This window comes from Mycteria americana, chromosome 11, assembly GCF_035582795.1.
Source record: "Mycteria americana isolate JAX WOST 10 ecotype Jacksonville Zoo and Gardens chromosome 11, USCA_MyAme_1.0, whole genome shotgun sequence".
NCBI classification, from domain to species: domain Eukaryota; kingdom Metazoa; phylum Chordata; class Aves; order Ciconiiformes; family Ciconiidae; genus Mycteria; species Mycteria americana.
Genome location: NC_134375.1, coordinates 20,906,752 through 20,933,552, shown reverse-complemented (window position 1 = coordinate 20,933,552; position 26,801 = coordinate 20,906,752). Strand labels below are relative to the sequence as shown.

General features: G+C 44.0%; 1 protein-coding gene across 4 annotated transcripts in view; it reads left to right on the top strand.

Moving 5' to 3' along the window:
• SETD5 (SET domain containing 5) overlaps positions 1-26,801 on the top strand; it is a 69,292-nt gene that overhangs the window by 17,529 nt on the left and 24,962 nt on the right. For 2 of the 4 annotated variants that reach the window (XR_012777502.1, XM_075514299.1), the window contains exons 2-13: positions 9,141-9,315; positions 13,152-13,257; positions 14,135-14,346; positions 14,667-14,725; positions 15,121-15,308; positions 16,362-16,400; positions 17,946-18,188; positions 23,129-23,277; positions 23,603-23,720; positions 24,158-24,267; positions 24,550-24,799; positions 25,004-25,084. Coding sequence is in view for 3 of the 4 variants with exons in the window: in XM_075514299.1 (XP_075370414.1) it covers positions 9,245-9,315; positions 13,152-13,257; positions 14,135-14,346; positions 14,667-14,725; positions 15,121-15,308; positions 16,362-16,400; positions 17,946-18,188; positions 23,129-23,277; positions 23,603-23,720; positions 24,158-24,267; positions 24,550-24,799; positions 25,004-25,084 (1,626 nt within the window). In the remaining variant the exon portion in view is untranslated. Of the gene's footprint in view, positions 1-1,525; positions 1,662-9,140; positions 9,316-13,151; positions 13,258-14,134; positions 14,347-14,666; positions 14,726-15,120; positions 15,309-16,361; positions 16,401-17,945; positions 18,189-23,128; positions 23,278-23,602; positions 23,721-24,157; positions 24,268-24,549; positions 24,800-25,003; positions 25,085-26,801 lie in introns of those variants that run through there. The other 2 variants (XM_075514300.1, XM_075514301.1) reach the window with 2 other exon arrangements.

The following is a 26,801-nucleotide window of genomic DNA, read 5'->3' as shown; positions in this document are numbered from 1 at the left end:
GTGTGAGAGCGGGGCCGAGGCTGCCGGCGAGCAGAGAGCTGCCGTACGTGTTTGGGGAGCTCAGGCGTGCGCTGGCAAGCCTCGGTGATGGGAGGATCCCCGGGTGGGAGATGTGAGGCTTTGAGCTCAGTCTCTTCCCCCGTCTCTTCCCTCCAACAGATCAGAGGACGAGCTGTGATTTTTGCAGGACTTTAAAACCCCATTTTACTACTTTCTCGCTATCGTAAGGTCCTTCGTTCCGCCTGAAGCCGCGGTCGCACTAGGAACCGAGGTGGCAATGTGAAAAGGAGGATCCTGGGGGGCATGGAGGGAGGCCTGGGGGGCTCGCCGGGCCTGGATGGGCTCCGGCGTGTTTTGATCCGAGATCCTTTGGCCGCGTTGCCATCTGCATAGCCTGTGAATAGTTTTCTCTGGCACAGACCTTGTTCCTCAGTGTTGCATCATCTCTGGGAGAAAGGCCAGGTCCGGAGCCCCAGCACAAAGGCTTTCTGAAGCCGATGAAGCTTGTTCTGTGTGCGGAACGTCTCTCTCCTTCCTGTCGTCCTTTCCACGGGATTCCTGAAGCGGCCTCCGTCCGAGAGCCCCTTCGTCAACAGCTGCTTTATCTCCGCCGCTTCCTGCACACCTGGCTGATGCAACGTCTGCCTTGGAAGCCGCTGCTGGAGTCTCCTCTGGAGCTGGCTTGTTTGCCCTGGCTGGGAGTGGCCAGGCAGGCAGCCTTCATCACGTGGGGGCCTTAAATAGATGTATAAAGGACGTACGGCCAGACCTGCGAGGCAGAGAGTATTTAGTGGGATTACGGAGAAATCTTTTTTCCAATTCTAGGACTGGAGGTTGCAATCCTACTCCTGGCAACTTGTTTGTGGTTAGCCTTCCACTGGTTGCAACTTCGGGACGCTGCTCCGTGCCAGTAAATTCTGCTGATTCCCCTTCTATATTCAGCGACTTCCCGTGACTCTGGACTGTCCGGATTCTCATGGGAACTGTAATTCTCTGGGTTTGGATTTGATCCTAGTTACTGCCCTTTATTGCTCTGTTTCCCTCTGACCTTGCCTGTGGTATAGGCTTTTCTCTGAAATCCCTTCAAAACACAGGTTCAGGGTCTAGAGGTGGTGGGGGTTTTTTTGAGGGGGGGTGTTGTCTGACAGCCTTTTTAATTTAGGGTTTGTCTACTTAGGAAAGTTTAATAGTTACACAGGTACAACCATTCATGTGAATATTATTACATTCACAAGCAACAAAATTTAGAACAAAGAAACACTCTGGTCTGCTATGATTAAACCAGTGTCATTTACATTATTTAAATTAATCGTGAGTCTTATTTTAACCGTAGCCATTTTCTGGTGTAGGGAGGCCTCTTAAATTGGATCTGGAAACGTAGGATTTATATGGACAAGGTGTGGCAGCCTGAGCAGCAGTGCTTTCCAGTATTGCTGTTCCTAGTTGTCTGCTCTGCCCCACTGCAGAAATTTATTGCCCCTATAACCGTATCTAAAAGGGAATATGTATTTTACCTGCTTCTGCTTTTAGTCCAGTCTTCTTGGCATCAACTGCACTTGATGAGACATGGCAACGTTTCCTTCCGGCCAGCTGTTTTGGCAAGGGCTTAGAGGGGACAGTTGCAGCAGTAACATCAGCTGCCACAGCTGGATTCACTGGAGGTTAGTTGTCAAGCCCTTAATCTCAAAATACTAGTTCTGAACCTTTTTGTTTGCAATTTCTTATTTTTGTGACATACAGACATTTGACTTGTTCTCCTTCACCCCGTGGGAAAAGAGAGCAACTATCTCAGAGTATAGAACCGGCACAGCAACTGGGATGTGTTCCCCTCGCTGCAGAATAGTTTCCCCCCGCGACTGTCCCAAATCAAAAGTTTGTAGAACTGAAAGAAAAGGGGTGTTTTTCCTCTTTCCTGTTTCATTTACTTTTGTAATTTTTCTATCATCATTTCTGTGGGGTATCATGTATAATTCTTTTTTCTCTTGTATTGCTGTATATCTTTCAGGAAAGAATAGAAAACAGTATTTGCAAAAATAAAAGTTTTCAGGGGGTTGCTTTCCTTTCGTTTTTGAAAATACCATTTTAAATGCTTCAGTATTTGAAGAATTTGTCATCTTCACCAACGACTTGTTATCCTGTGAGATAGAGGCAATGTAAAACAATGTTCTTAGCATAGAAAGGGGCCAAGAATTATTCTTCTGAGTCTGGGATATTTCTGAATCTCTCCATTATTACCATTATTTTTTAAGTTTTATTTTGATGATTAACATTTTTAAGGTGTTAGCAATTTCATGTAGGTTGCTAGATTTTCAGAATACTGTCTTGTGCAGTTTTCTTGAAGATTTCCGCTGTTTATGGCCCTTAAAGTTATAAGGACTTTCCTATGAAGTTCTCTGTTGGGATAGTCCTTTTCCCTTTTTGTTGAGATGGTTGTTCCTTTAAAACGTCATCTCTATCGCTGTCCTGCTCAGCAGACTGGATGTGCAGACCACACAAATGCAGCCGGGTCCCTTCTCATCAGCCTGGGGTACAGGCGAAGTTTCCTGGTGTCCGCCTGCCCACCTCTCCATAAACATACCTCAGAATAATTTGGCCTACCATGGATCACCGCTCCTCTGTAATTTGCTTCCCCTTTCTAATTTGGCGTGTATTTGTTTATGGAATTATCCTTCTGTATGACTCTTCAACCAATTTCAAATCAATATAAATTAAACTTTCCAGTAAGGTTCCATGATGCAAATCGGATGTTTTAAGAAAGTCCAAACAAGCCCTCGTCTGACGTCTCCGCCTCCGGAGTGTATTGGACTGTAAAGAATGTGGTTCAATTGTCCTGTAGAAGGTATTTCTGGAAGCAAAGTCTTATCTGCCCTTCCTTTATCTCTTATTAAATTTTTCTTCTATTTCTTATCATAATACCTGAAATCCTTAGTGATTCCTAAAGAAAAACATAAGATTTTTTTTTTTTTGTCTGCGAAACAGACGTTTTGCATAACTTTTTGACTGCTGAAGCAGCAGCAAAGTTTTGAGGTTATTCTTTTTGCTTCCCTGAGTAATCTCTGCAGTCTTGGGTCAGTTGCTGAGAATACTTGACTATGCATTTCGTAATTTCTCTGCTTGGTGGTTTAATTTGTTTCAGTTGCTCACTGTGATCTTTTGTAGTCCCTTAGGGTGTAGTTTGCAGAGGAGTTTAACTAAAATTGATGTTTTCTTCATCAGCTAAAATGATGGAATCCCATGGATGGACATGATGAAAATTGCCTTAAAATAGCTTAAACCCCATTTAAGTAAATTTAATTGAAAGATTTTTAGTTTCCAGCTGTTTACCAAATTTTATCAAAATCAGTTTAACTTGCTTGTACCTCAGTTTTTAAACGTGGCTTACATAGCCTTCACTGAACAGCTTTGTCACGCTGACTTTAGTGAAGTAGGTGTATTCGTAGACACGTGTTGAGGTAGTTTCTAGTGCTTCCATAAACCACTTTAAGAATAATAGAAGTTGTTAATATGATTTCATATGTTGTAAGGAACAACTTGACATGCATAGGCCCATGGATACCAAAAGCTGTTTGAAATCACCCGTGTCCTAAAAGCAGCAGTCTCGCCTTGCCCCGATCCTTGACTCCAGGTCTTGTGCAGCATGGTGAGCAGGATCAGGTCTCACTGGGTTGTTGCTTTTTGACACACTTCTTTTTTAAATGCTGTTATTCTTGTTCTAAGAGCTTGTCGGTGCTTTATCATGGTTCTCCAGATCCCAGAGAGCAAGATGAACTCTGAACCAAATGTATACAGACAAGCATTTCTTTTTGCATACAGTCACTTATGTATAAAACAGGAGAGAGTCTTAAGAAAGCTCTAGGATGGATAAATCTTTAACCATTGCACTATATTTGTCAATAATTTGGTTATCACAGTGTGCATATGTAGCTACTAATGAATACTTGTGTCGCCTGCTATTTTGATTCTTTCTGCTGCAGACTAGGACTGAGTTCTCCCAGACCCCATGGGATGGACGGATTGCTGTCTTGCTTTGTCAGTCAGCTAGCGGATGATACATGGTGCTAATGATAATAGTAAATATTGGTGTCAATATTTCATTTTTTAAAACTGGCCTAGTTGTTTCCTTGCTGCTTAGAGAACCCAGCTTGTTTTCAGAGCAGAGCTAAGCCTTTGTATTGGTAGGTTGAGGCACAATTCAAGCGCTTTGAGGAATCTGTATGTTTCAGAGTAAGTTGGAGCTAAATGACTTAAGGATTTGTCTGCTCTGCCCCTGCCTCCATGTAGGTGTCCTTATGGAACAGTGTGTCTGAAATTCTGGGAATTCGATGCATTTTTGAGCTAGCCTTTTTAAACGCAAAAACCCTTGATCGGATTCTGTTTGCACTAAAGGTGCTTGCCCTTCTGGGAGGATCTGCCCTTGACATGAGGTTTATGGGTGTGCTGGAAAGAACGGGCAGTGCTTGGTTGGACCCGGGTGGACTGTAGTTGTATTTGGGTGGCACCAGCTGATGAGACGGGACGTTTTCAGTATGGTAATTGAAGCACTTCATGTTTACATTAGATACCCCAGAGATTTTGGCCATTCTGAAATGTCCAGGGGAAAAGGTGAATGAAAAGGATCCGTGAGTCTGCTAACATTTTTTATACAGTCCTGCTCGCAGAGAGGTTTGCTACTGATGCAGATGACAGCGTAAGTATGAACTGATCAGAATTTGCTGGCTCTGTCCCAGATGAGGTTGATGGAGAGGATGGCAAGGAAGGCTGCATGGCAGAGCTGCTATTTCCAGTTTGCCACCAGCTCTGGCCTATGGCAGTGTGAGATGCAGGAAAAAAACATGCTTTGAATTTTGTGACTGGTAATGGCTTGGGAGCGTGAAGGTGTGCAGCTCATTATATATGGAACTCACCGTATATATAGGTGACCTGCAGGCCTGTTGCTGAGCATGAAGAGGAGGATGGCGGTTATCATTTGGATGCTAGCAGTCCTGGGTTGTCAAAAGTCTTGGGTCTGCATCCAGTTCTGGAAATTCAGTGACTAGAGTTGTTGGGAGGTGTGGGGAGTGGTACAGGCAGTACTTGTTTGTCCTTTGCTATCTGCGAACTAGAGATACGCGAGAAGTGGCCATCAGCAACGCAGGCAGAGGGGATTTCCCCATCCTCCCTGCCCTGGCACACATGTTGAAGTTGTATATAATCAGAAAAGGCTTTTCTCAGTTTGTCCACGATGTGTTTTGTACCAGCGTTACCTTCTTATCATTCTCGACAATGCATGAGACGCTGGATGCACAACGCTGAAATATTTCAAGTCCCCTGTAGACGCAGACTCACAGACCTGCACTGACACTGCAGAGAAATGGGCTGAATCTCTCTGTCCTCCCCCTGCTTGGTAACTGCTTTTCCCTTGAGCCTGTGACTGTGGGAGGGTGCAAGGGGAGCGCTCCCCCCCCGTGCCCCTAGATTGTATAGCATCACCGGATACCAAATAAATGGTGGTGGAGTCTGGGCATCTGAATTTAGGTAACGCATGCAGTCTGTGAGGCTGTGCCCACGGTTTTTGTCCGGGGGTGAATTTTTCACAACTCTCACGAGTATTTTGTAGAGTCTGTCACCAGGCGTTGCACACACGGGTGCCCAGAGGTGTCTGTGAGACCAGGGCACTAGTGAAGACGGGAACAAGCACATCTTGAAGGAGGAAGCTCAAGTGAGCTGTTTGACTGACCGTGCTTGATTGCCCCTGTTAATACTGACTTTTAAACACCACCAGTAATGAAAAGAGTTTCCAGCAGTAAATTTTCTGCATCTGCTTTATTTGTAACATGGACGGCAGTGGTTGTGGAAGTGAGCCAATGCAGCGCTGCGGCTGTTGCATCCTAAACAGACTTTAGAAAATTAAATTCACTGTTATAGCAGTTGTTGCCTAACCTTTGCTTGGCCAGCTTAGATTTATTACAGTCCTTTCCATCAATGCAGGATGTTACCTGAAATAATTGAATAGCATATATTTACATTTTAGCTAAGGCAACCACTTAAGGTTTTGGTCTGAAGGTGGGTGAGTCCCTTGGTGCATGACCTGTGCCGAGCGAGAATCGGGGATACCAGCGCTGGGGTGGCTGTGCAGGTGGATGCTCATCCTGGCTCTTTTGGTGATGCTGGGGAAGGCCAGGTGTCTTTATACTGGTATGACTGGTTAAGGGTGAAGGAGCGTAAACGCCAAACGTGGGAAAAAAATATGTCTTTAAATCCTGCATTTTCAAAACCAGCCAAGTATTATTTACCTGTTAGGCCATCAAATTTCCCGTTTCCATTTGATTTCAAGAAGAACTGTATCACAAGGGAGAAGGTTTGTGCCGTGGTCTGAAGCTCATCAAATTTTCATTAAGATTTTGAATTTTAGGAAAACTTCTTCCAGTGGCACTGGAGAGAACTTGGTGCGACTTTTTGCTCTGATACAGCTGTATATTTTGGGGGGAAGAGGTAGGAAGGAGCTTGGGGATTGTATATCCAGGAAATTAGCCAGTTCGATGGGTGAACGTTTTGATCTCAAGCCCAGTATTTTCTGTGCAGGCTAATGTTTTGGGTGTTACCGGGCCAAGTTTCATGAAGACCAGACTGTAATTTAGCCCGAAGGTGACGTGGTCTTGGACAGCACTTGAGATTGGTCTGAGCAATTCATTTTGAATGTTACATTGTCAGAGTTGAAAGTACACATAAAACAGCAGCAACAAACAGCAAAATCTGAGTGCAGGTGGTGGTTGGGCAAGTGCTGCTGGGTCAGCACAGAAGCGACTGAACTGGAATTCGCCTTCTCTCACCTTTCTGTTTGGTATTCCACGTTTCTCCAGTAATCTCCCAAAAGTGGGAGTTACTGTTGCACTGGAACAGTCTGGTGTTTGTACAGCGTTGATGGAAAGAGGGTTTCCTATGAGAAGTGGCTGAAAACTTGTCCCAGTTACCCCAGGACTGACCGGGTACCCTCTGACTCTCGAGTCCAGAAGCCGCACCTGAAACCCTCTGATTCTGCTGAGTCACGAGCAGGCAGGAGGCTGGAATTTGTCCTGACGAAATCTCGGGCTGCTGCCAGCTGGGTATGATCGTGGCAAAGGCAAGAGATCAATGAGGGGGGGAATCTAAGCAAGTATTTAAAAACATTATGCGGGACAAAAAAGGTTTCTGTGCCCCTTAAAAGGGGGAAGGGTGCTTCAGACACTGAGAAACCTGTCCCGTTTCTTTTAACCTTTTGCCAGTTTTATGTGACTCTGGGTTGAAGCAGGGTTTGATGTCCATAGCTTTTAGCTGTATTTTAGCAGCAGTTTGTCTCATCTGGTGTCAATGTCACAAGCATGAGAGAGGATAAATGAGACGCTTCCTAAAGGTCCTTTTATTTTTCTTTTCATTTTTCCAAAAAACACCCTCAAGGATACCTGGGCTGTCCTGGGTTTGAGCTGCTTGTAAGCCGAGTCCTGCCTGTTTTCTTTTTCATCTCCCACCTCCCTGCGAGACTGTTGCTTTGGGGCATAACAGGGAATTGCCACAGACCACTTATAAATCTCTACGTGCTACTTCTGTAATTCGCTGTATGCCTGTGATGCTATCAGAAGGATTTCTCTTAGGGATATATACTGAAGAAGGAAAATATTTCCTTGTGCTAAGAGAAGTGGCCTGCCTTCTAAGACAGGAAAAGGCAATATAGTGTGTAGCATTTAAACTTTTTGACTCTCTCACTCTTCCTTCATTTGCCCTTGTAGCGAGTGGGTGTTTTTTGTGTTTCTGGGGTTTTTGTGTGTTAAACAATGGCTGGGCTATGGTGTCTAAAGGCAGTTCCCTGTGAGAAATTCACTACCCACAGGAAAACTTGGCTCGATGCCTCTCTGTAGCCCGGGCGGGTTTGCTGGCAGAGCCCCCGAGCTGCTGGGGAGCATGTGATGGCTGGCTGTGAGCGCAGGCTGGCTCATCCGCGCTGCCGGAGCCGGGGGAAGGCTGTGGAAAGTTATTCAAGGCTGCCCTTAAAGTTTAACGTGCAGAGAAGATGGCTAAATTGTCCCCATTTTTCTTTGGTTTTGGAGCTACCTTTGCTATGTGCTGAGATGCAGCCTTGCTCTGTATCACAGGGGTTTTCCTTAGATCTGCACAGAATAATAGCTCCTTTATGAACGTCCGTGTTACTGAGGTTATTTACATAACGAGGAGCTGAACCCCTTCTACCTCGGTTTGCCATCCGACCCTTGGAAGTTTGCGTTTATCGGCGATTTCGCTCGCTGCCTTAGCGAAACGCTGCGGTCAGCAGGGAAGGTGGAGCCTGGGCGCGGGCTTCCCTGCCGGCCCCAGCACGGCCGGCGGCTGCGCCCCGTGATGCCGCCGTGACTCACCCCGGCTCCCCGCTCCGAGCCAATGGCCCCGCCGTGTTTCTCATCGGAGCGGCCTATGCGCGAGCGCCCAGATGTCTGACGTGGCTCTGCCGCGGGGAGGTGTCAGCTGGGATTTCGGAAAGTCGGGGCCCACTGCGTCAGGGCTCGCCGGACTGAGTAATCGGTGCAGAATCCAGGACGGGCCTCGCTTGCCGAGGGGAGGCCATCGGTGATAGCCGCCGTGCCAGTCACGCTCGCCCGTGCTGTGCGCCCAGTGAATGCAAATACAAGCTGATCTCGAGCGAGAGGTCTCGGCTCAGTCCACCTTGGCTCTGTCTCATTGTCGTCCCAGATGGGGCTTTGCCTGCAACTTGTTTGGGGAAGGAGTTAGGAAATGCTGGTGAAGGGCTGTGGGTGATAGGTGACAGCTGCTGCTTATATGCAGAAGGAGATAATAGATTGCTTATCTGATAATTAGTCCTAAGTTTAGTTGGGGGAGGGGGGAACTGTCATGATCAGCTTTATGGCAGAGCAGCTCATTGCATGTCAATCCAAGACTGTAAAAAAAAAAGAAAAAAAAAAAGGCAAATCCACAAACAAACAAAAAAAAACCCCACCAAACCACTACCATCTACCTCTTCCCTGGCCCCACATATGAAAATGAAGTAAAAATGATGCGGCATGTCACTGATGGAAATGTGTTTCTGCTTTTCTTTTGCTGTGAAAGCCTTCTTTAAGGGTATACAGGGAGACCTCATCCTGTAACAGAGATGCAATGCTTTGTTTCTACCCCGGTAGGTTTCCCCATGTCCGTGACGTGTTGGCCGAGGCTCTGCGGCTCCTCTCCGCCCTCGGAGCGGCCAGTCGCTGCCCTCTGGACTCCGTGATCCCCGACGGGCGTCATGAGCATTGCAATCCCTCTGGGAGTCACCACACCAGATACGTCCTACTCCGACATGGCTGCAGGATCGGAGTGAGTGTTACCCCACGGAGGAGGGGAGGGTGTCAGAGGGCTGCCCTGGAGTGGGGCTGCAGGATCGGTGCCGGTGCTTTCTCCACTCGGGAGAAAGGGGGTGCTGGTCCACTGGCTGTGTGAGAGATGAATGCAGAGACAGGCTCTGAGTGTTTAACAAATGCAGTGTTATGGAAATTGGTAAGTTTGACACAGGAGATGGGGAAAAGGAGAATTCCAACAGTATGAGGCACTCAACCATGGGTTTTATATCAGCTTGGCTGGTGAGTCTATACTCAAGTGCAGGCAGTTGTGCGTTTGCTGTACCCATGCTTGACGTCGGCAAGGTACAAGCCAGCTCCTTTTCCAAAAGCCCTGTTATATGAGGGATCGATGTGCTGAGCCTCCCTCTCAGTAGAGCTGACTAGCTCAGACTCAGTACCAATCCTACATGACTGATTTCTGGACCCTTTTGGAGCTTGGCTGGAGGTGTGAGACAGCATCAGCCTGTGTGGACACCTTTATTTTTTTTCTGCCCCTGAGCAGGTCCCAAGAAGCACACGTCAGTGGGCAGTCCTTCAGGGTCCCCACCACAGGACCCTGTGCAGGGCTCTCACTGCAGTCTTCTCTCTGAGGCCTGTTGGAGGAGACTTACCATTTCTTTTAAAAGACTCTGCTTCTGCAGAGTCAGGAACATTTCAAATCCAGAAAATATTGCATTGTGATCTTTTCTTAAAACCCTCGTTAGAATGATGTCAGCTCAGATGAGTACTATGTTTTTGTCGGGGGCGAGAGGGAGGGCTCAAGTTATTTCTGTGTGCTTCTACCTCCTGCTTTCCTGCATCCTGGTTTGAAATACGGACGGTAGCATCTCTTTACAAAAATTTACAAAGGGCATTTTGGAGATAGATTTCCCCCATGTATTATTTAAAGGTATATACTGTGCAAATACCTGCATGTCAGATTGACAGTGTAGAACAGATATTGCTCCAGATGCTATTAATTTTGAGCTGTAAGAGCAGTGGGCTAGGGTATGAATCATTGTTTTTCCCTTCCACCTTGCCCTGATTTGACTATGTACAGAGTTTGGCTACAGTCGCACTCTCTGCAAGACTGCTAATACTCTTTTTTGTCTGCCTTGGCACTGGCCCCATTCTAGGCATTCTTCTTCGTGATGCTTCATTCCATCCTAAAGCCCTTATTTTTACATGTTGTTTTTAAACAGGGAGTCAGAATCTAGTAAGTCACTCATCTGCAGTGGGTATATGATCCTTCACTTTTGAAGATTTAACATTCAGTATAGCTTGTCACCATGCTTCTCCCACACCAGCACTTTAAAGACTCAACATGCAGGAATTTTAAACTGCTTATGACAGGAGAAAGAGTGCTAAATAGTTTACTCATGTACTAGGCACTCTGCTTTCAGAGCTGAGTATGGTAGAGAGGAGAGCCAGATATATCTACGCATGGCCCTTGTAATGTTTAAGTATCAAAAAGACTGTCTGTAAACCTTCTGCAAAGCATTTTCTTTTTCCTTGGTTGTAAGAAATTTGTAGGTCCAACTTGAGGCTGGGCTGGAGTGCTTTGAAAAAAGGCTTTTGAAGATTTCTGAATTGGTTTCTCTGTCTGTTTTATAAAAATCGGGAGTGCCAGGACTTTATTCTCCAGGCTTTGCATTGATGCACTGTTACTTACTGCTGAAGTGTCCTTCATGAGTCTGTTCAAAGTTAAGGCTATCCTCCACTTCTCCTTTGAAACTGTACTAGTTTGATGCATGAAGTCTTGGGTACCTGAGTTTCTTTTCTCTTATAAGGGATTGATTTCAAAGACGTGCGTCACGAAGGCAGCGAGAAGGTAAAAGGAAAACTAGCTAGCCCTCTTTTCAGGCTGAGCTTTAGCATCTTCCCTTGTCTCTGATACAGAGGGGAGGTGAAAATGCTGAAGGGTGTTTGTGTTTGTCTGAGGGTGACACGGAGGCTGCAGAGTAGTTTTGCTGTGTTAGTCTGCATATTGGAAGTTGTTGGAGCTCCTTGGCGGGCTGCTGCTGAGGAAGCATGGGCCCCAGCGTTGTTGCCCCTGGACACCGTTGCACCAGCAATCTTGAAGTTTTATTGCTAATGCTTGCGGCAGCAGTGCTGGTATTCCAGGCTGACTGTAGTTAGGAATGTGGGTGACTTGGACAGAAGACGGATCTGCTGCTTAGGCTGTTTAGGCTCTTTTTCTTCTAATACTGTTTCTGAAAATACGATTAAGCCTGAATGGATTTAACTCTATACCAATCTTGAAGTCCTAAAGGACTGTTGCAAAGATCCAGCAAGACTGGATTATGTGGCAAGCTCTACACGGTGTCTTTTATTAAGAAGTGTATCCTCTGAGAGGTATCGCCACCTGTATCTCCTGCTTTTGACAATTTAGCTGGCTGTAGTTACATTGAAAAACAACTGAATTTATCATGTCATGCTTCTAAATCCTGAGCTACAGAAGTGCAGTTTGCAGAGGTTTAAGGTCTACTTTCTGCAGTTCTTTGTACAATAAATTATTGCTCCTTTATGTTGCAAAGACAGATCCACCACAACTCCAGAATAAGCCAGAAGCTCAGAAGGTTAGTGCGTTGGAGAGTATATTGGGTTTAGTGGCAGGGTGGGGTAAACCTCAGGGCAGCAGAGATTTCAAGAGCTAATAGGAAGTCCAAAGGGCACAGGGGTTAGTGTTCTTGGGTGGTGTCTAAACACTGGCCCACGCGTGACCACTGGTCCTTGTTGTTTGAGTACTGCCTGATTCACACTGACAATGTAGGAGCCACTGAAAATCCTGTGGGATCTCACCAGAGCAGCAGAGGCCCAAGGTAAAAAGTTTTCCTTCCTGTGTTTTTCTTTCCTGCTTGCTCAGCTCCATGCTATGATTTTGAAGAAGATTTCACCTGCAGACATGATTCAGTAGTATTCTGCTGTATTCTGATCAGGCTCTACTTCTGATCTGGGCAGAGGTTAGCTGACTTGTATCTTCTGCTTGTAACAGACAGTGTGTTTCCTTGCTGATATTCTGTCTGTAGCCTCATTATCTAATATTCCCTGCACTGGATTGCAGCTGTCCCTTCTCTGAGTAGGGTTTCTGCAGCTTTCTGCTAAGGATATACCTTTCATTTTTAGCTGTTTTTTTTCACCACCATGTGGTGAAAGAGGGCATTGTACCTCAGCAGCAAATCTGTTCAGCACACTGCACACCATGTTGCTGTATAGAAAGCACAGGGCAAATCTGATTTTTCTGTGGCCACTGTCTGTCCAGGTCATGAATTTTGTTGCCTCTTTGTAGGCAGGAATCTCCAACTCCTGGTAGGTGCTGTCAGGACAGCTGCAGGTTTCACGCAGGCTTTATCACAGGACGTTGGACTCTGCTAACAATTAGTATCTGAGGGAGAGAGAAACAAGTGCAGATGCAGGAAAGCTGCTTAGCTGCTATTTGAAATAAGCTGTTGCAGAGATAACATGGCAGTACTGTTCAGTGGCTTTGAGATTAGGCTCGCTGAGTTCAGATGTGAATGCTGAACTAGACCCAGCTTCCTCAACTATAAGGAAACTGAGCTTCTTACATGCTAATTATCTTTTTAACTTCCCAGATTGAGACCCAGTTTAATGAGTTATCCAGGGTGGCCCTTACTCAGTTCCTTCCCTCTGAAAGCAGGTTCATCCTGTACAACTTCTGCACACATGATGTCTAGTGAAGCGCATAGTAACACCTCGACTTCATGAAGTTTTCTTCATTTTGAGCTCATGTGTTGAATAGAAGAGAGCAGTGAAATACTGGCACTAAAGAAATGATGTTATATTGATGGGTTTTACTTCTGGCCCTTTCTGCAGCCCAGAGTCTGTGGAAGCTAGTCCAGCTGTCAGTGAGAAGAATGTGTACTCCAGCCACGGCTATGGGGCCACCCAGAAACACAGCTATCGCGGGCTGCCTTACGCAGTGAGTACTCTCTCTGCAGTGAATCAGCTCTTTACTGTCTATTTTACTCTTTTCTCCTTGTTCCGTAGTTCTTTGCCTGTTAAGCCTTAGGAGTTTTGGCTTATTTATCAGGGAACACTGAGTTACAGCTGAGTTCTGCCATACATTTTGCATTTGTGTGTTTATTGTTTGTGAAGTTTTGAATACGCTGTAGCAAGCTTTATTAGTGTTTTAGGCGATAGAGTTTTAACTGAATGAAGTATATGAATGAAGTGTGAATATATATGAATATATATTTTCCTGTTGGTAATTTTATGCCCCGTTTGCTTTATTGTGCACTATTGATACTTGTTTCAACTGCGCAGATTTTCATATTGGTAACTTATAACTATGAGAAACAAGGAACTGTCAGGAAGAGTGGGAACATGGCTTGAAACTGTGGGGTGAACGGGACATCACAGAATCATTGAGGTTGGAAGGGGCCTCTTGAGATCATGTAATCCAACCCACCTGCTCAAGCTGACTCTGCTTGAGCAGGTTGCCCAGGACCGTGTCCAATTGGGTTTTGAATATCTCAACAGACGGAAGCTCCGCAACATCTCTGGGCAACCGGTTCCTGTGTTTGACCACTGTGTCATCTCAGATTATTAGCAGTACAACAGTTAATGTCGAAATAGCCTAGTTGTTTTCATAGGTTTTGAATTTAATTCACTGGTGCAGAAGAAAACGATTCACATCTTTCAGAGCTATTGCTTTACCTTCTTGGTAGATTGAGGAGTTCAGACTACTGTTTTACACCAGTTGTTAAATAATAACCTGGGAACTGTGGATTTGGGACTTCAGTTTCTAGGCATCGTATCTTCACATTAAAAGTAGTACTGCAAATACTCGTTTTCAGGATCATAATTATGGAGCCCCTCCTCCTCCAACGCCGCCAGCCTCTCCTCCTGTTCAGACCATTATACCTCGTGCAGAACTGAACGGCCTGCACTCACCTGATGAGGAGAACTCCGGGGACAGTGAGAGCTCCTCAGAAGGAGAATCAATTCCCACTTGGTGCCACTGCAGTGTCTCCCAAGATGGTTTCCTCCTCAAGTGTGAAAAGTGCAGGTAAGCTTTGCTGCAGTGCAGATCTGGACTGCTCCTTGTGTTGACTTCTCATACCGAACCGTGTCACATTTGGGCTGTGGGACGGACTTCCTTTTGCTAACTGGAGCGTTCTTTCCAGTGCTTTACCCAGTATTGACCCTCCTCCTTTGCGTTGTCAGCCTGACAAGTGTTGGTGGTACCAGGAGTGGAGATGAGGATGTTAAATCGATGTTCTTATCATCCTGGGCCCCACTGAGGGCACTCATCTTGTGACATCCTGTTGAATTTCAAGTGACTTTACTCCTACAAACCAGCTTCAATTGTGCATTCTCCTTTGGCAGAGGAATGAGCAGGGGGAAGGTGATCAGACTCCGCCGCCGGAAGCAGGACAACGTGTCAGGTGAGCTTGAGGTTGTAATTCTGATAACGGTGACTTTTGCTTTCTTTCTGCAAGACCTTTGTCTTTTGGCTGCTGTAATCATCTGTGATCAGTGCCCACTAATGTTCTTTGCCTCCCAGGCACTGGGATTTTCTCCTCTCCTTCCGCCTCACCTCTTGGGAAAATCAGATTATCTTGTGAACAGAAAAGGGAAATGTTCGCCAGTGCCATTCTGTGAAATAACAGAAGTTTGGGAGACCTGTTCCCAGTTTGGGTGGGAAAACTGAGGTGGTATAGCTTTCTCAGGGAAGAGCTATGCAGGGTCATCAAGTAATCTTGATGAAAATGGACATAAGGGTAAGCTGTTCTCTCTGGGATGAATAAAAAAGTTGCTAACGAAGCACTCCTCTCTATAGGTGGGGACAGCAGTGCAACTGAGAGCTGGGATGAAGAACTATCTCCCTCTACAGTGCTGTACACAGCTACGCAGCACACCCCTACAAGCATCACGCTGACTGTCAACCGCGTCCGTAGAAGCAAACCTAAGAAGAGGAAGAGGAGTACAGAAAAAGCTCGCACTGCTCCAAAGGCCAAAAAGATCAAGGTATGTGGAGTGAGACAAGGGTGCTGCAGTTCCTACCAAATGCCGTGTGGAGTATTGTTGAGAGCAGGTTGACAAGCTGGCAGTAGACAAGAAACTTTTGTGCTGTCAGGAGTTGCTTTTTCTGGTGTAATAATGTGACACTTTGTATTTGTGATCTGCCAGAGTACGTGGCTGTTGGTTGAAAAATTATCTTACTGGAACTCCACCCTAATTTCCCAACACTGTCCATTCATGCTCAGAGCTTGGACTTGATTACATATTTTCCTTTCTGCTCTATTAGGATTTAGGGAGATAGCTTTTGGAGTCTGTCTGTTTGTGGCAAAGGGGCAGTCTGTGAATGGAATGAAAAATGAAGGGAGTATGGCATTTCTTAGCAGGCTATGTTAAGGAATCTGGGCTGCAGAGCTTCTTGGCACTGTTCTTCAGGGACAGAGATAGTGCCTGTGTGGAAAACTATGTAGGTAGTGATGAACATTTGTTGAGGGATGACTTTACTGTCTTGTTTGTGAGGGTTTGGGGACTGAAATAATTTTGGATTGCTTATATTGGCATGCAAGTGTGTAAGCAGCTGGTTCTTTCCCGTCATCTGCTAGCTTTACCATGATTTTCCCCAGGTTAGGTTTCTCTTGAAGTTCTTCTGGTAGGCACTGATTAAATAAAAGACTGGGAGCAGGAGCCATGTGAGGTCTTCAGTTTTTTTGTTGTGAACCAGCTTGATTCTGTTGCTGGCCCTTTCTTCTGTCAAAGCAAGTGGGGTTAGTCGAGACAGTTTGGATTTTGATCTTGAGATTTTTACTAAGTATGAGGCAGGCCTTTTAAGTTCAGAAATCCTGGCTGTCAAGCTTTTCAGCAGTTTCCACTGGATTTGCATTGCAGAGTCTTTTTGTTCAAGTCCATTGCTTCTTCTGTAGGTCTTCCTGTAATTCTTGCCATCTTTTGTTAAGGGTTGGTCTGTTGGAGGAAGATCTAGCGTAGTTCTGGGACGCAGATTCTGAGGACTTATATAATGCTTTGTTTCTTCTCTCTCTCTCTCTCTACTTGTTCGTGGGACAGGCCTTTCGAGAGGGCTCACGAAAGTCTCTGAGGATGAAGGTGAGTAGAACTGAGAAACCTCTGTGGTGGTGGTGGGTTTTTTGCCCTGTATTTTGTGCCTCTCGTGGTTTGCCTGGGCAATTTCTGATTGTGGGTCCATCCTCAGAATAATCTCAAGCCTTACCGTGCACGACAAGCAGGCCTATTCAAAAGGGTATCACAGGAATTGCCCCTTGAACCTTGCTTTTGCTTCAGATAGCTTTCTGTAAGGTAAAGTCATCCAGTTCCAAAAGATTTGACTGATTCATGACACTTGGGAGTGGGGTGTTTGATGTGAGGGATGTAGAACTGCTTGTGGCCACTCTTCTGTGAGGTCAGTTATAATTTGATTGCATCAAAGCTATTTTAAGCTTGGGCATCAAGGCATCGTAAACACGAGTTTAATGCTGGGAGTCCCTAGCAGTGTTGCCTTGTTTCTCTCCACATCCTCTTACTAGGAATGGATGGGGTGATACATTTATCTCTGACTTTCTGCAATACTGGTAGGTGTGGCTATCTGATAGGAAGTTTCTTTGACAAAAGTGTAGACTTGCACTTTGAGCAAAACGTGATCCTAGAAACACAAGAGGTGCCTTAAAGTTCACTCAGTTCTGTCTGACCCCAGTACTGTAGCTGACAGTGGCTTCTGGCAGGTGGCTCAGAGGAAACAGGACAATCCTGTGGTGTGTATGTCTGTACACACCTATCTCCATAGAACGCAAGTGCCTTGAGAGGGTAAAAATGCATGAAAACTCCTAATGCTTTTAATATATATGATGAAAATAACAATTGTTCTTCAGTGGTCCTTGTCACTAATACCTCGGTGTTGTATATGTCTCGGTCCCCTCGCCCCCAAGCCAGTTGAGTTATTGGCCTCTGGAATATTATTTGTTGAATTACTTCAACTATTGTCAAGTAAAGAATGAAGCTTAATTTTTTTTTTTCCTACCAGCTTCTTTTTTCCCCTCCTTTACAAGATGGTATAAACGGATTACCTGATGGTGTCCTCTCTTCTTTACACTGCTTAGGACTTGCAGTTTTAACCCTCTGGGTATTAGCTTATGCTCTACATTCAGTTTCTTGAAACCCTGATGACCATTAGCTAGAAGGTTCAGAAGTATTTTTGGATCAGTCACTGCAAAGATTGAGATGCATCATCTGGCATTATGTTGAACATGAGTGGGTTGACTGTAGGACAAGCCTACATGAGATTTATTTGCCTTTGTGTGTTCTGTTCCTTTGCTTTTTTAATCTACTTAATTATTTTTCCAAAGTGACTTAAACTTTTTCTGGTCATGTACTAGCTTAATTTTCTTGTATGTAGCAGTGCCAAGTACTAACTCTCAAGAGGTCTTAGTCCTGTACAGAGCTCTCTGTAGATTACTAAGTGGCACTGTTGTACAATATTCTGGAGGATGCAGGTTCTGAAAAAGGTGTCCTCATAACTGACACTTCCTTAGCTTGGAATAATTTGCCTTTTTTTGTAGCATATTCATACACTCAGAGCACTGTGGACAGGTTTTTCCCGTTGTGTGCTAGCCATTCACTCTTTGCTGTTTGGTGCAGAATTCCCCTTCTGAAGCGCATGCCTTGGACGAAAACACAGCTGAAGGGTGGGAGAATCGAATACGACTCTGGACAGATCAGTACGAAGAAGCCTTTACTAACCAGTACAGCGCTGATGTACAGAACTTGTTGGAGCGTCATCTAAACTCTAATAAAGAATATGTGGGCAAAACTGCTATGCTAGACACAATCAACAAAACAGAGTTGGCCTGCAATAATACTGTTATTGGGTCCCAGATGCAGGTAAGAACCGTTGTGACAGAAGTGGGGTAGGTCAGGTCCTCTGGTTTCTAGACATAAGGCGTGGGCATGGGTGAGCAATGTCGTAGCTGGTCATATAATTTCGGACCAAATAGGCATAGATTGGATACAAAAGGGAACAGAAGAGATGCCAGTACCAAGACAGATTCAGAAACACTTGCATTCAACCAAATCAGTGTCGCTAAGTTGGGGGTATTTTGTACAGTTCTGTGATATGGTTCACAGGTATTTTACCATAAATACTTTTGGTCACTGAATGGCTTGAGGCAGAACCAGATCTATCACTTGCTGGAGATAGGAAATTTCCTGCTTTCCAGATGAGTTTTCCTGTCTTTTTTTTTTTTTCCCTTCTTTTTTTTTTTCCCCCGTCTCATGTTGTGTGGAAAGCTATTTTAAAGAACCTTTCAACATTATTTCAATATTTTGGATGATTACTTGGACTCTGGTAACTTTCAACTACTGCATAACTACAACTGATTTTAGGGAACTGTCTCTCCCTAACTTTTCTCTTCTGAGACGTGCAATGATGGGTGTCCTGCCAGCTTTATGGAGTGCATGTAGACAAGAAGAGACAGGAAAAGGATGTGTTTGTGTGGTGTATGTCCTCCCCACTACTCTTCTCAGCTGATGTTTCATCTGGTGCGTGCTTTATTGAACAGAGAGCAGCATTCCCACTCAGTTCAGGCTTTGTGGGGCTTCCTTGTCTGGGAGAACGGAGATAGGTGCACCTGAAAAGGATGGGCTCCAAAACAGATGTGGGGCACCTCTTCTGTAGAAGGGAAGCAGTGTCAGAAACCTGAATATCAGGTATATGTTTGTGCTTGAATCATTCTTGTTTATATCAGCTGACTCACAGCTCTGTGAAGTTCACGTGCTCCCTCCCACCTTTCCCTCTGCTTTTATGTAGGTGAAGCACATCAGGCAGAGCACAGATATTGCCAGTAAGGGAGAGTGCAGAAAGAGGACTTTGGACCCAACTTCCTCCCCAACTTTTGCAATAATAAGACTTCTGTGAGGGTTGGGAGGAAACGCTTGTACTTGGCTATGTGAGTAGCCTTCCTAAGGAGAGCAACTGAGGAAATACAGGGAAGGAAACGTTCTGCTTCTCTAGAAATCTTAATATTTTCTGACTGTAAATGTAAACTCTTCGATCTCCTTCACATGAGTTTTAGGAAAAGTCCTGAAATAAGTAATAAAACATATGCTGTTTCTTTTTATCACCTTCATAGAGTACAGCAGGACAGATGATTATAAAATATATCATACATAAATGTGCTTGTTCTTGTCATGCTCTCTTGCCCTCTCCCTTCCCTGTACAGACATAGGTTTTCCCGCAGGGAAAAGTGGCTAGCATTCCAAATCAGAAGACTCCAAATGCGATATATCCCAAAGAAACAAAAAGGTAGGAAGTTGCAAAACTTCATAGTGAGCTGCAATTAATCTAAACAAGCTGTAGGTACGTACCTATCATCGCACACGCTGGGGAAGTATAAAGGGACTTCAGTGGCTTTGTAGTTCCTCTTGGATACTGAGGAAGGACCAGGTGGCTGTCCGGGGCTGCTGCTTGTCAGCCCTTACGTCCTTGGTTTCTCTGCTCAGCAGATGGCTGTGGAGTGTTGGGAGGAGGATAGCCGGCACAGGTGTGGAGCGCGTGGTGGCTCATCCTGTGCTTTATATTTTCGTTCCGCTCATTTGTCTCATCTTTGTTAGACAAAATGAGAAGGCTTCTTGGTTTGCATCAGTTGTCTTTTAACTAGATATCATTACTGGGTGTAAAAATAGCTTTTCTGGGAGATAATGAAAGAGATACTTTGAGCTAGAAAAAAAACTAAGGAGATGGTGTCAATATGCAGGTAGCAGCTGTGTGTAGAAGGTGTGTATCGTAACTGCTCTATTTGGTCATGAAGACTCTGGAGAGGGAAGAAAGGAATAAAAATAAAATGTTTTATATGCCCTGCATACTCTCACAGTTGAGCGAGTTGTTTGGCTTGGGTAAACAATGATGTAAGTGTATAATTTTAAAAAAAAAAAAAAGAGAGAGAAGAGAAGAAAATGTGACTTAAAAGCTTCCCCAAGCCAGGAGGAGTTGAGAAAGGTGGGTTAAGAGTTATACATGCAGGATATGAGATTTTGATCATTGGAATGTTTTGGATAAACCAATTCTCAACTGTCCTAATGATGCAAAGGGAAACTTGTGAAAATATGAAGCTGTTCGGTGTCATGAATAAAATCATCTTAGTGCTGGCTACTGCCAGATGCTTGACAAACTGAAAGCTGTGAATCACTTTTCTGCCTGCTGTTGCCAAACCAAACCCAGGGTCAGTATTTGCCCTTTGTTGCCTCTGATAATTGCTGACTTGAGCTCAAACCTCGGATTGATTTCACATTCTGAAGTGAAGAGCGAAAGGGCCTTTATAAAATAAAACCACTGAGTATTATGCAGATATTGCTCTGCAAACATATCAGAACAGTTTTGTCTGATTAACAGTCAGCAATCCCTAGCCTATGACATGAATAAAATCATTTGTTCTTTTCACACATGAAAGCATGGCAGCTAATCCTCTTCATATTTCTAAATTCAGAGAACAAAAACAAGCTGAGCTAGGGTCTTACAAGAAAAGCTGTGAGATCATTCCTGTTTTACCAAACTCAGGTAATTAAGTTTTACAGATGCAGAGCTTCTCTTTTCTTCATGGGCTCTCTTCTCCTCCCACCACCCCACCTTATCCCACCTGTGTTCCCCAAGCTGTTTTCCAGCATCAGGTGAACAGTAATACAGGTCAGTCATGGGCCAAAGGCGAGAGTGAAGACTACCAGACATTAACTCACATCTCTGAAAGATACTAAGAGAATTTGATAGAGTAGTAGAATAATTTAGGTTGGGAGGAACCACTGAAAGTCATCTGGTCCAACCCGTCCTGCATAGGGCCAGCTTAGATGGGAAACTGATTATAATAGCAAACAAGTGGTAGTATAGAAACAAAATTATTCAACTGGAGACATGCTTATGTCTCAGTCCTAATTTATCTCTAACTTCAGATACTTTCTCCTTATCTCCTTCTGTCACGCATTAACAAATATAGTCCCATTTATTTATTCTGTTACCACAGTTGGATAGTGCAAAATGTATCCAATGTTTTTAAAATAATATAGCCACTATTCTCGGCAATGTAAGCAGTCTTATTCTACAGTTCACTCATGTCATGTGTTTGTTGATCAGAAATCAGGGCCAGCAGTGTGGCTTCTTAGTCTGGAAATAACATGTTTCTTTTATGCCAGTTCAGTGGACTTGGGGAATCCTCTGTGAGCTCCTGTCAGGACCCAAGATATGAAGAGGTGAACGACACCCTGTAAGGCTTTTCAGAGTCACCAATACATACACACAGATTTTTCCAATTGCCATCAGATACAGTGGTATGAAAAAGAGATGTACCCCATAGGCATGATAAATGTAGCACTGGATATATCTCTAAGAGGAGATCGGGAATAGCAAGGCCATTACTCCCATCTGCATAGGTTTCAAATGAATATTTTTATAAAGCTATCTTTGTCCTGGACCTGAGTGAGAGAAGTTAACAAATAGATCTTACTTTACTGGCTGATCCGAGATCTGCAGTATAATGTCATCTTAAAACAATGAAAGTCATCATCTTCCCAAAGAGGTTTAATTCAGAGCACATGCAAGATTGCTACAAAAAAAAAAAATCTGTGGTTCAGTACTTTCATATGGTCGGTACAGAGGGTTTCATTTGATTCTCAGTGCTGAGTGCTGCCTTAAGGCATTAACTTTATTTTCACAAGGTTAGAACGTCATGCGTTCTGTCATTGTCCAGACTGAGGCCCTTCGTAAGCTAACGTGATTTTTATCCATTTGAGCAGACTGCTCGGTAACTGTTTCTAACAGTAGAGTTTTATCAGGAAAAGTTGGGAGCTTGCTTTTAATAAAGTCTTGTGGTTTACTTCTAATTTAGATAGATGACTGTCATTATTGCTGAAGTAAGAACACTTATGCCTCAATTCACTCCGGAAAAGTATCAAAACTGGGTCCTTGTGAGCAATGAATAGCATGCTTAGGAAAGAGCAGGCACAGCTCTTGTGGTGAGGCAGCGAGCCATCTTCACATAATTTTTACTTGCAGAGAGGTTCAGTCTGTTAAGCAAGAAAAGTACTTTGTTGTTATGGAAGAAGTCTTTCCTATGCCCTAGTGCTTATAATATCCCTTCCATTACTCTGTAAAACGTGTCATATTTGGATGTCTGTGGCTAAAGAGTGTTGTGGTTTCATACTGTCAAGACACACTGTTGTGAAAATCCATTGTAATAGAGCTGTAGACTTTAACATAACGAAGATTCAGCAAATTGTCACTACTTAGTTAAAAATTTATTTCTTCATGTTAAAAAAAAAAAAAAAATCCACAGCACCAGTTGAGCAGGCTGATGAAGAGAAGTTTCTGGATGGAGATAGAAATTGCCAGCTTAAGTCTTTGGCCTGTTAGCTAGAACTTACCATCCTCTGCAGAAGGAAAAGCTTGTGTTTTTCCCTCTGAATGTGTGACAACCCACAATTTGGGAAAGATTTCAGTTATTCTGGCTGTGAAAGTGGCCATAATTGCAGAGCAGTTCCCTGTTAGCAGCAACTGACAGGTCTGGTTATGCCTCCTAGCTGCAAGACTGAAACACTTGGTCTATAGATTTGTGAGACTTACTGTTGAAGGAAAGGAATAAATACTCTTTGCTTTTGATAATATTTATCAAGGTCATTGGTCATTACTAAACTGTTACAGAATGAACAATATATTCTCCTGTCAGAATTTCTGTGCGTTGCTACTAGGGTAATTTTTCTCTCCATGTAGGTAAAATATTCTTCATGAGTTAGAGGCCTTTGGTTTAAATTCTCATATTTTTCTTTGGTTTTTGTTACAGCTGCAGCTGGGAAGGGTGACTCGGGTTCAGAAGCACCGGAAGATCCTGAGGGCAGCAAGAGACTTGGCACTAGATACCCTTATAATTGAGTATCGAGGGAAGGTTATGTTACGACAGCAATTCGAGGTCAATGGGCATTTCTTCAAAAAGTAAGAGTACTATGAAGTGATTAGTATGCGAGCATCATGGCACGGAGAGACTAGTGTCTCTATGGGATAATGCACACTTACAGGGCCCTTGTCAGCTGTGCCATCCGTAGAAATGTGAAATCAAATGTACAACCTCAGCTTGATGCTCTGCTTATGGACCAAAACCCTCTGAAGTAGATCTGTTAAACTGTGTTGCTGGAAGTGCATAAGCCTCCAGAGCAATAGCACTGATGGAAGCGCTGCTTCCAGTGAAGTGAGGGATACCTGTTATAAGTGCCATGGGAATTGGGTATTTTGGGATTGAGACGTTCTGTTACTTCTCCAGGCCATATCCCTTTGTGCTGTTCTACTCCAAGTTCAATGGCGTTGAAATGTGTGTTGATGCCCGCACCTTTGGTAATGATGCCAGGTTCATCAGGCGTTCCTGCACTCCAAATGCAGAGGTAAATTCTCTCTTCACCATCACTGTAATTGCGAATACATGTTTTACACAGGCTTAGTGCATTCCCTTTTTATGAATATTCAAACTTAAAATGCAGTAAATGGGGTAAATTCTCTGCGTCTCTTGCTTGTTTGATGGTTTATACTTGGAAGATGAGAAAGTTTGGGAACATGAGGTTTTTCTTTGGAAGGAAAAGGTTTCTTTTAGGGCTTTCCTTTGGCTGCAGAATGATAGTTAGGGTAAGCAGGTGGTAGTAAGTGTAAGTGGAAAAGCACAGGGTGAGACAAGAGCAGTGAAGCAGCAGGCTTTTCCCTATGGAGAATTTAGGATAATTATTCATGGAATAGATAAGAGCTACTTTGCAGAGGAGGCTTCCCTCTTGGAAGTAAGAAGTGCAACTTGTGGAGATGTTAGTTTCTCTCTACTTTGTTTAACAAGGTTCGTCATGTGATTGCTGATGGGATGATCCACCTGTGTATCTATGCTGTTGCCACCATTGCCAAGGACACAGAGGTTACCATCGCCTTTGACTATGAGTACAACATCTGGTGAGTCCTTCACCTCGCCCAGGAGCTCTCCACTGCCCTCCTGGACTGGACATCTTCCTCCAGCCCTTTCCTCGCATTCTACATTTTGCTCCGTTTTCTACTGAATTGCATTTTCCGGCTATTCTGTCCAGTTCTGCTGGCATATTCTACAATAGAGGCCATAAGGTAGCCTGCTGTCCTTGCTTTGGCACGTGGTGAGATGTTTAGTAGGAGATGCATTGAATGTCTCTGTACAAGGGTTGAGAAATGAAGAGTGACACGAATTATGTTTGTGTTTTGGAGCAGCAACTATAAAGTGGACTGTGCGTGTCACAAGGGGAACCGGAATTGCCCTGTGCAGAAACGTAGCCCAAATGCTGCAGAACACCTACCTCCACCTGTTTTAGGCACACTGATTGGGGCAGAAACACGCCGGCGAAAAGCCCGTCGAAAGGAACTAGAAATGGAACAGCAGGGCATTGCATCGGATGAGAACAGCAGTCAACAAACGGAGGAAGTTCCTGAGGGACCTGCAGCAGTCAGTGACAATGAGGTAAAACCCTTGACGCTTTGTTATAGATATTTTTATCATTCAGTGGTATGGAATCTGATCCAATACAGCACTGGAATCTTCAGAACAGAAACTGCAGGAGGCCTTTTTTAAACCTTTAGCACCTTAGATTACCATAGCAATCCTGGTAACTTTAAAACAGTACCGGATTTTTTTTGACGCACTAAGTCTGGGCTTCTCTTTTAGGTGGCAGAGAAGGAGGAGAAACAAGAAGGGGAGAAAGAGGAGCCTGTAGATGAACAGGGAGCCTTGGTCCACAGCCGACGGGCAAGTATCTTTCTCAGTCTGGGTATCACCCCCTTTAGGACTCGCTTCATGCAGTGACTAACAGGTCCAGTTGGTTATTTCACTTGTTTAAACACAAATTACAACTGTCAGTGGTCTTCAGTAATTTGATTTTAAAAAACAAGGAAACAAACAAAAAAAAACCAACAAAAACCACCCAGGTTGACTCCACATCACAGGATTTATGTTAGGGTACTGCAGATTAGAAGGTATACGACAGATTTGTTTCCTGATTGAAAGGTTTAACTGTTACTTTCAGGGCTATTCTATAGTCTAAAACATACCATTAACAAGACAATCAGCACCAGATTCAAAAAAAGGTAATTGCACCCTTTTTATATTCCTGCTGCCCTTCCTTCTTGCCAGTACAAGAATTTATGGAGCCATATAGAATCATAGAATAGTTTGGGTTGGAAGGGACCTTTAAAGGTCATCTAGTCCAACCCCCCCTGCAATGAGCAGGGACATCTTCAACTAGATCATATGATGAACAAGAACCTGATTTTTGTTAAAACTTGACCCCTTTTGCTGGGTTAGGTTTGTTAACATGTATCTGTTCCCTGTATGGTTTCATAAACATGTTGCCATGTGGGAAAAGGGCAGGATCAAGTGGCAAAAGTTAGTAAGAGGGATAGACCGCCAACAGCACTATGGGCACAAGTCAACAAAATTTGCTATGTTCTTTATTAGGAAATCCCTTTGTGCTCCCAAATTGTTGTTGTCTTAATCAGTCTTCTTGATCAAAATATTTCTTAGTGCTCTTGGGTCTTTGATAACACAGTCCTTTCTCAGACTTCTTCTGTACTGAGTAGAGCTGGGTTTTATTCTTGTGCTTCTTATGGCACCTGGGATTGCTCCCTGGATTAGAATGTTTTATGCATGTGAATGGAGCTGTTCTGGGTCTACTTAATTCATTAATTAAAAAAAAAAAAATTATATATATATAAAAACAAAACAAACAAAAAACCTAAACAAAGCAACCAACCAACCAAAAACCCAAGGAAGAAGAAAAGAAGAAGTGCTCCCATCCTTCTACCAACTCACAAATGTATTGGAGCTAGGAATTCCCTGGTTTTTGTTTGTTCACCAAATACCTTAATCATCCATCTTTCTCTAATCTGCAATATTGATCTTCCACGTGTAAATTTCCTGAGGATGCTTTAAATGTTAAGATAGTGCAGCAAATTTCAGAGCCGAGGGCCATCCAGCAGAGAGATCCTTGGATTGTCTCATGGATTTTTTTAGAACAGGCAAGATAAAGCAGTCAGTTTCTATTGAAATTTGAGTAAGAGCAATCTTCCATCAGACTGGCCTTAAGCTTGGAGGGAAGCTTTCATTTTAAGGGAGGGAAGCTGATCTCTTTCTGGGACAGTATAGTTCAAGAAGACTAAGTGAAGTATTAGTTTTCCATGAGCCTGTAAGCCTTGTCCTGTACATTGCACCAGTTAATCTCCTTTAATGAGATTCGGTTTTCTATACTTGGCACCAGGTAAATACCTGTATCGATAGTTTTCCCAGTCTTTAAGTTTTTGGGTGTGTGTTGAATATTTTTGAACAGAAAACTGTAAAGGCCTGGCTGCTGTGATTGAGTACTGCTGTGTGCTTCAAGATACTTTCTCCTCCATGACAAGTCTCAGAAGGCACTTGACCCCACTTCTTAAAATTCACTTGATTCAGCCTGTTTTTTGCCAGTCACTGC